This window comes from Cygnus olor, chromosome 20, assembly GCF_009769625.2.
Source record: "Cygnus olor isolate bCygOlo1 chromosome 20, bCygOlo1.pri.v2, whole genome shotgun sequence".
NCBI classification, from domain to species: domain Eukaryota; kingdom Metazoa; phylum Chordata; class Aves; order Anseriformes; family Anatidae; genus Cygnus; species Cygnus olor.
Genome location: NC_049188.1, coordinates 7,124,198 through 7,136,742, shown reverse-complemented (window position 1 = coordinate 7,136,742; position 12,545 = coordinate 7,124,198). Strand labels below are relative to the sequence as shown.

Genomic DNA, 12,545 nt, shown 5'->3' with positions numbered 1-12,545 from the left:
ACCAGTAGCTGGAGGTATTTAATCACCCTGAGCAGCCCCACACGGGGCTCTGACCCCGACCGATACATTTCAGTGTTGTTCCCCATCCCTCTCCGTACCCCTTAGGGAACCCCTGCCTCGGTCCCTCGCCGCCCTGCAGCCCGATACCCCCTCTGCCATCCGGGGGGCTCCGTTCATACGCTGCTGAAGCAGAACCGAGCCCTGCGGGCCTGCCCCGCACCGAGGACGCTCCAGCGGGACCTGCGAGCTTGGAACCCCCGGGAAACCCCCGGCAAACGCTGACAAGCTCCAGGCCGCCTCCCCCTTCTCCCCCTCAAGCTCCTCAGCGCAGCCCTCGGAAGGCAGCAGGCACACCCGTGGGGGAGCCCATTTCCCCTCCTTCCTCGCCCCGCTCGATCCCGGGCCCTTGAGGCCGATCCCCACCCGATCCCAGATCCCTGATCCCGGATCTCCGATCCCTGATCCCCGCCCAGTCGGGACCCGGCACCGCGCCTGTGCTCGGCCGGCGGCGGGCGGAGCCCTGGAGCAGCCGCGCTGAGGCGGAGGGGCCGGGACCGGCCCGGGGACAGCCGGGCTGCGAGCTGGGCCTCTGGGCGCCTTCCTCTTCCTCCTCCTCCTCCTCGCTTCACACACGCTCCCCCTCGGAAGCGCAGGCACCGAGCGGCCCGGCGGCCCCGGGGGAGGCAGGGCAGGGCCGATCCGAGCCGCTCCGGGCCGCCCCTAGCAGCGTGCCCGCGGGGCCGGGCTCCCCCCGGCTCTTCCCTTTCCGCCGGTCGGGGCGGGGCGGGGCGGGGGGCGGTCGCGGCCGGCCGAGCGCAGGGCGGGCGCTGCCAGTCCTCCGCCGCCTCCCCCGCGCCAGCCGCGTCCCAGCCGCCGGAGCCCGCACGGCCTCGAGGAAAAAAAAAAAAAAAAAAAAAAAAAAGCACAGCGAGAAAAAAAGCCCCGGAACGGCACGGCCCGGCCCGGCCCGGCCCGGACCCCAAGCAGCGCCAGCAGCGAGCTGAGCCACCCCCCTCCCCATGGAGGAGCAGCCCCCTCCCCACCACCACCACCACCACCATTACTACTACTACAGCCACCACCGCCCGCAGAGCCCCTACCTGCCGCCGCCCGACGGCCGAGCCCAGCCCAAGCCGCCGCTCCACAAGCACCCGCAGCACCAGGAGGCGCCGAAGCGGAGAACAGGTCCGGGGCTGGGGCTGGGGCTGGGGCTGGGGCTGGGGTGGCCGTGAGGGTGGGGGGGGGGGAGCGGGACGGGGCCGGTGACCTTCGCGGGGTGGCGGCGGGGCCTTCCTCCTCCTCCCCCTTCTCCTCCTCCTCCTCCTCCCCCGGCCCGGCTGGAAGCTTCTCCGCCGCGCTGGGGCCGCTTCCTGTCCGCCATGTTGGAGCCGGCGCGGCTGGGGGAGCCGCGGGGCCGCCGGCACCGCCGGGCACGTGTGGGGCCGGCCCCGGGGCTGTGTGGGGAGGGGAAGGGAGGAAAAGGGGGGAGCGAGGCGGTGGGTTGGGAGGGGAAGAAGGGGAAGGGGAAGGGGGAGGCCGCCCCGTGTGGAAAAGTGTTGAGCGTGCAAATCAATGAGTCACGGAAAGCGCAGGGCGGCGGCCTCCCTCCCTCCCTCCTTCCTCGGCCTCCCTCCTCAGCCTCCTTCCCCGGCCTCCTCCAGCCGCAGCCCCGTGAGGAGCCCGAGGCCCCGCCGCGATGTTGGGGGAACCCCCCCCACCCCCCCGGGGGGAGGCCTCCTCCCGTTAAAACACGACCCCCCCCCCACACACACATACACCGCCCGATCCACAAATAAATAAATAAAAATAAAACCGACTGGGCTGTGGTGGGTCGGGAGCCAGCGCGGGGTGGGAAGGGGACTTGCGGTGCCATGTGCGTGGGGATTTCTGGTTTGGTTTTTCTTTTTTTTTTTTTTTTTTTTTTTTTGTGGGGTTTTTTTGTTTTTTTTTTTTTATGTCCCCCCCACACACACATACACATGCTCCTTGAAATCTTCACTTCCGTCAGCGGGGAGCCCGGAGGCCGCGTGGAGGCCCTGGGCAGCTCCCTCCTGCCCAGGAGCCCCATGGATATCAGGGGGCTCCCCACATGCTGCCCCCCACACCCCTTCCACCCAGGTCTGCCCCACGCTTCTCACCTCCTTCCCACATCCTCCTCACCCCCCTGAATTTGGGCTGCTGCCCCCCCCGTCCCCGGCTCCAGGCCGGAGCCAGCTGCCCCAAACGTTGATTTGGGGAAAACTCAGCCGAGCTGGGAAGGCTCGAAAATTGGAACTTGAAACTGCTGACACGCTGACTTACTGAAATGGATTTTGTTCTTTATTTTATTCTTTCGCTCCTCATCCGCAGTGGTCTTATGACCGCTCGTATTGTTTTGTTTCGTTAGCTGGTGATGTCAGGAGTCCTGAGTCGCGCAAGGTCAGCTGCAACACGTTACTCCTGAGCAGGCTTCCTCCACGCGGTGCTCGGGAATATTTAATTTTTAGCTGTCGACTCAGCTGAGAGTCCTGCCCTGCTCGTTTTCCCTGGGATGAAGTATTTATGGGTCGTATTCCAAGCAGCGCGTTTGGAAGTTGCAGTGGAAGTTGTGGTGGTTAGAGATACTCGAGTGTAGTAAAACCCTTTTTGATCCCTCTCGGCAAACGGGGCTGTGGAATTTCTGTAAAGATCCCTACAAGAATTCTTGTGTTCCCGAGTCGCGCAGAACTTGAGCAGTTACATCTGCCGCGCATCTGAGGCTCCAGGATGTGAGGATAACAATGATTTTTTAGTATAGCAGCTTAATTCAGCAGCATCGGCGACAACAAAAACATTCTTTTCCAAGCTGGAGTCCTGCCCGCTCTTGGGCCTGGGGGATGCGTGGTGTGCTGCACTGGCTCGAGGAAGACGAGGTGGTTCAGTCTGGGCTTTCTGCTCCACTTAAATCATGATCTCAAGAACTTGAGAGCCATTGGGCCCAAAAATGAACTCCAGAGGCAAAAAGGCGAGCTGAGATAGCAGCACGGTGCCCTGCTTTTGTGGGCTGGAGCCCTCACGAGTGCTTCCCTGGGATGGGTCTCGGTGGGCAGGAGGCCGGCGGCGGTGCTCGGGGGATGTGGTGCTTCCCGGTTCCCTCGCCTGCTCAGAGCACATGTAGGGAGGTGCCGGTTGGAAATGACACGAGGAAATGCTGCCACCTTGTCTTCCCTTCGACTTCCAGCTGGACTCGCCTGTGTCCTTCGGAAAGCGTCTTGTTTTCTGTTCTAGAGGTGGTGCTTGGAGGAAGGTGGGAGGGGGGGTTGCTGGTGTCACAGGCCTGTGAGAGGACGGAGGCAATGGAGTTGGCCCTGGCTCACAAAGTAGATGCTGAATTTCAAGGAATCCTGGAGCAAAGGCAGCAGTTCCCTCTCTCTTGAAGCATCCTGGGAATTTCCTCTGTGCGACCTGGAAATGGTAGCTGATGAAATAGCTCACCAGGTTGCAAGGGGTTTCAGTACGGTGTATTTTCCTTACGTAGCGTTCAGGTGTCTCTCTGCTTTATTTTGTTACCCGTGTTAAACACCGCGCTGCTGTTGCATGAGAGCCGATAGCTGCTGGTGCTTTCTGCTGAACCCTTCCTTGGCTTCCAGCAAATAAGGATGTGTTTTCATGTATCGGAGAGCAGACAAAGTTTTCCCATTTTAAAACATCTGCTTGGTGAAACTGTATATGTTTGGGGCTGATTACAGCTTTTTGCAATCAGAAGTTTAACGTTTCCCACTCTAATTCTTGCTTTTTGTTGTCTTTGTCTTTCTTCTAGGCTATGGAGAGCTAAATGGTAACGCAGGGGAACGAGAAGTGTCGCTGAAGGGCCTGTGCTCTGATGAAACCACCAACCCAGGATCCAGGGTACCCAATGGCAGCCAGCAACTCGTAGACACTAATGTGACCCCAAAGCAGACCGTTAAGGCCGGTGCTTTGGGGAAAGCCGGAATCAAAACCAAGAACTTCATTCAGAAAAATAGCATGGACAAAAAGAATGAGAAGTCCTACGAAAACAAGCTTAGAGAAAGTCAGTCCTCAGACAAGCCGGAGGGAGTGTCTGTCCCAAACGGCGTGGTAACCAGTAACTCTAGCTACATCACTAATGGCTACGTAGGCAAAGGGGCAGATAACGATGGTAGCGGCTCTGAGAGTGGATATACTACGCCTAAGAAACGGAAAGGCAGGCGCAACAGTGCCAAGGGTTGTGAGAACTTGAATCTAGTACAGGACAAAATAATGCAACAGGAGGTCAGTACACCAACCTTAAAACAGGAACTGGAGAGTTTCAAGCCTGATTATAGTGAACAAAAGGGGAACCGAATTGAAAATACTAAGCCCGTTTGGAAATACGAGGCTGGGGCTGGTGGAGCAGGCCGAGGAAAGCCTGGGCTTGGGGATGTACAGCGAAAAAACTCTGATGCCAAACCTGGGATTAGCAGCAAGAAGTTTGATGACCGGCCCAAAGGGAAGCATGCTTCATCAGCTACGTCTAAAGAGGACTCATGGACCTTATTTAAGCCACCCCCAGTTTTTCCAGTGGACAATAGCAGTGCTAAAATTGTTCCCAAAATAAGTTATGCAAGTAAAGTTAAAGAAAACCTCAACAAAGCAGCTCAAACCCCATCCACGTCATCGTCGTCGTCTTCGTCATCTGCCGGGGAAACTCAGGCCCAAACATCAAGTCGACTGTCCCAAGTCCCCATGTCTGCTATGAAATCTGTGACTTCTGCTAGCTTTTCAAATGGGCCAATTTTAGCAGGGACTGATGGAAATGTATATTCTCCAGGGACCCAGCCACTGCTCACAACTGCTGCTAGTACTGTAACATCAACCTCTTCTGAGTCAGTACCCCAGGACATAAGTACAGTTTCGACAGCTCTCGAACAAAAGAAATCTAGCCTTTTTATCTACCCTTCAAATATGCAAACTGTGCTTCTGGGTACAGCGCAAGTCGACTTCCCATCGCAGACAAATCAGCAGAACCTGGGAGATATCTTCCAGAACCAGTGGGGCTTGTCGTTCATAAACGAGCCAAGCGCTGGCCCTGAAACTGTTGTGGGGAAATCTGCGGATAATCAGTTAATGGAAGTGACATTTCAAGGGGAATATCCTGCCACTTTGGTTTCACAGTGTGCTGAAATCATTCCCTCAGGAACTGAACAACCTGTGTTTCCTAAGGCTTACGAGCTGGATAAACGGACTAGCCCTCCAATTCTTAGCGCTATTCTTAAGCCTGGGACTGCTGTCGAGGGTGGTGTAGCTTTGGAGTCGCATCACGCCGGTGACCTGCAAAAGGCAGACACCGGTAGCCAAGGTGCTTTAGTGTTTCTTTCAAAAGACTATGAAGTAGAGAATCCTCTGGCCTCTCCCACGAACAATTTGTTAGCCTCCGCCAAAGAACAGGGGTACCAGAGAGGCCTAGAAAGGAAAGATAGCTGGGGTTCTTTTGACCTGAGTGCTGCTGTTAAATATCACACTAAAGGTAATGGCTTAACTCGCTGCCTAAGGGCATTCTCTGTTCTTTTTTTCCTTTTTTCTTCCTTTGAAGTGAAATGCAATATTATAACGTGATGTATTTCTTACAGCAGTTCTGATTGTTTAAGAAATGGGCTTTTTGCTTGCATATGTCTAATGGCAATAACGGTTTGGGAAAATTCCTTTAAAAGCTATTTAGCTTCTGTTACGAGGTGTTCGTTCCTCTATTCCAATGGACAAGCGTAAGTGATGTTGCTAAGGATGATGGCTAGCTATTAGCATGTTTTGCATTTTAATCCATGTGGAACAAGCAGGTCTTCCTGTCCTTCTTGGCACTGGAAGGAGTTCAATGTGTAGGTTCGCCTCCCCTTTTTCAGCTTTACCAGCTTTTCTGTTACCGAGAGGACTTCATGGTCTGTGCTCGCACCTTTTCCACCAAAGTGTTGCAGCTTCTCCCTTGGGCAGATCCGGCCATGAAATCGTGGCTTTAAAGGGAGGAAAATGATTCCTGTGCATCTCTGGCTTTTCATGGTGTGATTTTTTTATTTTATTTTTTTTAACTTGTATTTTTCAGCAACCCCCCTACACTTTTCTCTATCCTTCTTAAGTATTATGGCAACAGCAAGACAAATCTCTCCGTATCATCTCTTCTGCAAGCTGCAGATTGAATTTTCCTGTTCTCTTTGTAGGCCAAATCTTTCAGATGATTTTATTGCTTTCATGGAGTCCTTTGTAGTCTGGCTCTTTTTTATTAAACCCTGAAATGACTGAAGCGCGATACGGGTGCACAGAACTGGGAGTGAACAGAGCAAAGCCTGTAGGACAGCTTGCTCTCTGCTTTACCTCTGGTCTCGGCCCCAAAAGCTCAGAGGTCTCTGCTGGGCCTGGCTTGGTGTTAGCAGGAGCTGAGGTTCCCTTTCGGCATGGTGTTACTTGTCCCCCTCTGGAAAACGCAGGGACCTTTCCTTTTCTGTACTCCTCCACTGTGCCTCTCCCTGAATCCCCCTGCCCCGAGGGTGAAGAAGGCAATCACCCATTTTGTGGGGGCACTTCCACGTGTGTACGTGGGTAGTGTCTCAGCCCCTCTGCAGAGGGGTTAATGTTTGGGTGGCTTTGGCAAACTTGTTGTGTTTTGACCCACCACAAAGTTGTGAGGTTACCTCTTTATAAACTCCTTGCCTAAGACACAGAATCTTAGATAGCTTCCTTTAGTAATAGTAAGCCCAGACATTTAAAAACAACAATTATATTTTTTCCAGGGCATCATACTCTCACAGTGTTAACATTTTAAGCTCTAGTAGCATTCGATTGATTTTTGTCTGAGTCTTATTCCTCTACCCTCTGCTCAGTCTATTCCAGCTTTAGTGCAAGCTTTCTGTACTCGTTTCTTGTCTGCCCGCAGCCTAAATTTCAGTTTCTCATCAGAAATGGGGTACCACAAGCCTAGCGTGGTGTAGAAGGGAGGTCCTGGGCAAATCCTCTTAAGGTTGCAAATGTTTCTAACGCTTAAATTTGTCTCCCTTTGTCAGCCTGGACTTTCTTGTACAAAAGCAACATCGTACAGCCTCAGCAAGGCTCATCGGCTCTCCCTTTCTCACCAGCTGCGTGAAAGACAGACCCCAGTAAAACAATAGTACCAACAGGAAAATAAAGACCACTCCCTTCCCATGTCCTCTTAAGGAGGTGTTAACTTCAAAGTCTGGCTGAGTTCAGTCCTTCTGACCGCTGAGGTTAATTACATTCAGTGGCAAGAACAGACACCTAAATAGCTTCTTAAAGCTCTGCTTTCTGCTCCTTCCTCTCCTCCTGCAGGCATCCCCATGTGGGCCGAGCTCTGGGCAGCCAGAATGAGCACCCCTGGTGCTTGGATGCCGTGGGAAGATGGGGCTCCTGCCCTGCCACTCCTCTGTGCCTAATTATTTTGCAGGCTGTGTCTGTGCCGGCTTCAGGGTGTTATTTAGGGGTACAGGATCACGGGTGTGCCATTAATGCAGTGGCAGGGTGCTCCGAGCAGCCTGAGCTCGTGTTTCTCCTTCGTCTCCCGGTGCTATCGTGGGTGTACCAGGCAGAGATCAGTCTAGGTTTTAGTACGTTTTCTACGGTGATGCTGGACGTTGTGTTTTGGTGTTTGCTGGAGGCTGTTGTGGTGAGTTTAGTGTAAGTGGTATTGGAGGAACAGTGTTTTCCCTGCCCTGTGCACGATGGAAAACCCTGGTGCCACAGTCCTGCGGTGAGACTGTGTGCGTGCCCTCCTCTGTCACACCAGATCGGAAAGTATTTGGTAAATTGAGCTGCCGGGGAGCAGTTTGTGGGGCAGCAGTGGTTAATTCCCACGTGGTTCTCCATTTATTCTGGGTTATTTTCCTGGGGTCCCAGCCGGGACCAGCCAGTCCCTCTGTGGGAGGAAAGGAGCAGCTCCACGCCCGGGCAGGCGTTAGGGTGTCGTGGGTAGCTGGGTCCTCGGCATGTTTGGTTTGGAGGTAGAGAGGCCGGTGAACTCCTCCCTCTTCGGATCAATCTGTTTGTCTTTGAGCAAAGTCTCCATTGATCTCCGGATCTGCCCTGCCTCCGGGGTTATGGCCACAGAGACGCGATTGCGGGACAAGGACGGGGACGAGCTCGGAGCACCTGCCCTGGTGCGTTCCCTGCCCTGAGCTCCACGAGCGGTAAATCCAGCGCAGGCAGCACGTGGAGAAAGGGTGAGGCAGGGAGATAGCAGCGAGGGCTCGGCTTTAGCACGAGCAGCTGCAGTGCCTCCGTCTGCCCGCCGTAAGCTTGTGCCCTTGGTGCCGCTGGTGGCAGCGGCTGCGATCGGGTCGTGCGGATCCTCACCTCGGGCTGGACATCGGCTACGGGAAGGCCTCGAGCTGACCTCCAGCAAACCAGCCTTCCTGTGCACGGTTTGGCCAGCGAGTACAGTGACCCTCCTGCCTGACTGCCAGAAGTATGTGCCGGCAGCGAGGCTGCGGAGCGAGGTCCTGGCCGAGGAAGTTGAGCTCCTTCATGCACCCGGGTTGCCTTTTCCCCGCAGGTCAGGGTGCTGGGAATGTTCTGGCAGGGCTGCTGGTGCATGCTCCTGTTCTTGGATGCTTTTCATGTTGCTTCCTGTACGCTCCCACTCCGTGCCGTGCTTCCCTTTTTTTTTTTTTTTTTGTACGGGCAGAGAGGCTCCCCTGGTCTTCCGACCTGCTTGAGTGTAAGACACGGTCCCCAGCGTGGCTTCCTCGGTTGGCAGCGCCTGCTGCTCGGCGTTCGTGGCAGTGCCCGCTGCTGCCGTGTCTGATGTAGCAAGGTAGAGCTGAGTTAGTTACGCGCTGGTGGGTTACGCTGTCTGGTTGGAGCCGGGGACGTGAGCTTTGTGGGGGAGGCTGCGAGGACCAGGAAGGAGGGGTGCTCTCACTCAGGGGCTTTACTCCCCCCTGGGTCAGAACCGAACCTTCATCCTGGTGTGGCATTGCCAAAACTCTCGTCTCTTTGAGGCTGGGACTGCTCCTCGCAGGTGGTTTGGTCCTCTCCTTGAGAAGAGGAGCCTGGGAGTATCTCAGCTTTATTTCCACTGAAATCAACATCTTCCCCTTGCTTTACTCCTCCTTTTAAAGACAGCTGGATGAAACGTTTCATTCCACAATTCTTGCCAAGGCTTTGCAGAATTTCACTCTCTTGGGGCAGCTGCGATCTTCCAGGCTGAGGGTGCCCGTGGCTCGGAGCGGGCTCTGTACGGCAGCCCTTGTGCTGGGATGCTCGCTAGCATCCTCCTTGCGAGCTGAGGAGAGGGTAAGCGAGGTCTCATGGTAGCAAAGACCACGTAGGTGGAGGAGAGAGGAATCTGCAGCAGTTTTCCTCTGCTGCCTTGCCCCTGAGTTCCTGCCTGCGCTGCCGCTTTGTTCCTTCGCGGCGTCTCGGCTGCGCCACGTCTCTGCTCGCATGAAGAAGCAGAAGAGCGGCGTGGAAAATAGAGCGAGGCAGCGTGGGCCAGCAAGGAGTGGCGTTCGCCGGGATGGTGAACTGGGTCAGAAGAAACAGCAGAGCTGTGAATTCAGCAGTTCCCCTCCTTTGCATCAGGAGGAGGGAGAAAAGCCGTGGTTCTCCCTCTCCCTCGGTGGGAGGGGGCTAGGGCTCAGTCAGTTGCCTATGGGCTGTTGGGCAGAAGCTGATTTAATTCTTCAAATCTCTGCTTTTTCCACTTGGCAGGAACTGCTGCCCAGTGGTATAATGATGAGTCTCTGCAGCATCAAGTTTTTAATTTTTGCTTTATTTCCTGGACAATCCCTTAACATAATCATTGTGTCCTGCGGAGAAGTCAAACACGGATGGTCCTTCTGTGTTATTTTCTTTTTTAGCTGTTCAATTTAGGGACGATTGTCAGTTTGTGTTAGGTTTATAAGAGCAAAGAACATTGCACAGTGCAGAGACGTTTGTTTGCAGGGGCATTCTCTCTAGCAAGGAAAACGTATATAAAAGTGCCCGTCTTAACGAGATACCACATAAAGACTTCTTTCCCCTCCAAGGTTACGTGCCGATCCTGCTATAAAGTTTATTGGCCCATGAGGAATCTCAGTGCAATTCACCAGAGTGCCTTGGTCCGGTCCTGACATCAAAGCCTTCCCCGCAGCCCCTTTGCTCCAGTGGCAGTGCCCACGAGTGGCTCCTTTACCCGCAGCTCCTTACGTGGATGCCCAGGGGCTGTTCTGCGCCTGCTGGCTCTGGGCTGGAGAGGCCAGGCCATGGTGGAGCCTCCCGGATTGTGAAAGCCCTAGAGAAGGAGAGGTTGGACACGGCTTTGGAGGTGACCTCGTTCGGCCCCTGGCTTGGAGCAGGGCCGGCTTTGAAGCCAGGTTGTGCAAGGGTTTGTGGATGGCAGTTATTTACCTCCAGCTCGTGCTGCTGGCCTCGTCTGACGGCAGGAGGTATCAGGAGCGTCGGGAGCAGTGGATATCGTGGACAGCTTGCTGGGGGTGCTTGGCTTGGTAGGTGGGTCAGGCTGAGCACCTGGCAGCAGCTGCATCCACGTGTTTAGGATGCACAGGGTGCTTCGCACCACCTTCTCCCCTACTGCTCCTTCCAAAGAAGTAAAGGAAGGTTGTTTGGAGTCTGAAAAGGGTTACTTTTATTTTTTTGGTCTTCAAAAAATTGATGGTCTTCGGCAGTTAGGAAGTGATGCATCTAACTTCATGCTGAATGGAAAACCGATTCTGCTGGAGGGGATTTTAGTAGCTGGTTTGCTTTATTTCTGGGGACTCACCCCTCGGGGTGTGGGAGCTCGTGTCCCCGTTAGGGGCTGTTGCTTTCCCCAAAGCGCTTCGGGTTCCTCGGTGAAAGTAAAGCACTGCTGCTATTGTGAGGCAAAAATAACAGACCTTGTAACGTTCGGTCAGTCGGGGCTTTCCTTACAAAAGGCTTAATAGTGCAGAGAGGACAGGTCATATTTATTTGCATGCAATTTCCTGCCCTGGGGAGCTCGAGGTTGTAGGGAACAAAAGCCGAAGGGACGCAAGTCGACGCTGGGCACACGTCGTGCTGGGGCCAGGGGTTTTGTAGGCTTTTCTCAGCTTCTTTCCCTTGTGTGGTTTACCTGTTGCTTGTGTTGCAGCCACACAACGCGTTGTGTTGTTCAATAACCTGTTGCCATCTCTGCTCCCACCTGTTGCAGCCGTGCTCCCCTCTGGCAGAAGGGAGACGTTAAAGATCGCTCCTGCAGCGTGTGCTCCTCCTTGTTGCTCTTTTCCATAATGATGCCTCTTAATCTTGGGTGCAGGGTACAGTTAGCGTCTTCATAAATATTCTAGCTCATAAATGCAACCTGAGAGCGGCTAGCTATAGTTATTTTGAATAGGTCTCTGAAGACCTGCTGTGACTTAATTTTTTAGGGGCTTAATTTAAACGGAGCAGCCTTCTGTCGTTTCTTAATGTGAACGAGGAGAACGTTTAACTTTCCTGTTATTCCTTAGGTAAACAAAGGAAGGCACGTGCTCTTCCAGTGAGGTCTGGGATGGTTGGGTTGGTTTTTGTGCCACATGTGCCATGGAGGTAAACTGAGGAAAGAGCCACGCGCCCCTGGAGCATCGCTCCGCGGTCTGTGCCGGTGCTGTATGGCAGTGGCCGTGGAGCAGTTTCGGCACCGAGGGCTTTGACAGGAGCATGCTGTGAGCCACGAAGAACTTGCTTTGTCCGGCACTTCTTGTATCACGCATGTAACGTGTCGGCTCGTGAAAACCATCTCTGCAGGCTCCTCGTTGAGGCTGCAAGGCGTAAAGCAGCGCTGGAGGCAGAGCTGTAAATCCTGGAGTTAGACTGCGATCTGTAGGAATAGGGGCTGGTGCTGACATCTCTAACTCAGGGTTTGGTCGCCTGATACCTACAGCCGTGGTACAGCTGTCTCGATGCCTTTCATCGCCAGATCCCTGCAGTCCTGCTGGGGCTGGGCTGTGCTGGGTGGGTTTTGACCAACAGCCCCAGCGCGGCGGTGGTGGTGTCGCACCACACTCCAGAAATTAAAGCCTGTTTGGGGTTGTCTCTAGGTACCACCTAGATGCACCTAGTAACAATGGTCTTCTCATTTTGTCTTCACAGAAATGGAATTGATTTGGAATTTGCAGAAGCAAGGTAAGGATGTTGGGAATAACAAGCAAACCCGGTCGCTCTGTCCTGCTCTGACCTCTGGGATGGGTCTTGAGAGCTGGCCGTGCCGGTGTCTGGAGATGCTCGAGATTTTTGGCGTTTGCTGTTTGCATCTCCTTGGGTTTATCTGTGCTGGGATCTCTGAAAGCCAGGACAGCAAGCTGTACCGTGGCTGTGGGAGGCTCCGAGTGAAGCAGAGCACCTGAAAGAAAGAAAAACAGGGCCAGTCTAGATTTCATGAGTCTTGCACATGTGCATGTCATAATCGTTTTATTTGTCTGGTGCTGGGCGTCACACCCAAGATTAAGCTTTAGATTTGGGTACCTCCCCCCCATTTCATCTGTGACCACAGTGTGGGGAGAGCATTACAGGGGGCCTTGTGCTTCCCATGGTGTTGCTGCACGGTGATGCAACGAGGGGAGCAAGTGCAGATCTGCGCGGAGCTGGTG

At 54.3% G+C, this 12,545-nt stretch overlaps 1 protein-coding gene across 4 annotated transcripts in view; it reads left to right on the top strand.

Moving 5' to 3' along the window:
- Positions 1–785: 785 nt before the first annotated feature.
- Positions 786–12,545, top strand: part of NUFIP2 (nuclear FMR1 interacting protein 2) — a 34,435-nt gene continuing 22,675 nt past the window's right edge. For 2 of the 4 annotated variants that reach the window (XM_040532915.1, XM_040532914.1), the window contains exons 1-3: positions 796–1,185; positions 3,779–5,485; positions 12,049–12,081. In XM_040532915.1, the coding sequence (XP_040388849.1) occupies positions 1,020–1,185; positions 3,779–5,485; positions 12,049–12,081 (1,906 nt within the window). In that variant the 5' untranslated portion in view covers positions 796–1,019. Of the gene's footprint in view, positions 1,186–2,676; positions 2,748–3,778; positions 5,486–12,048; positions 12,082–12,545 lie in introns of those variants that run through there. The other 2 variants (XM_040532913.1, XM_040532916.1) reach the window with 2 other exon arrangements.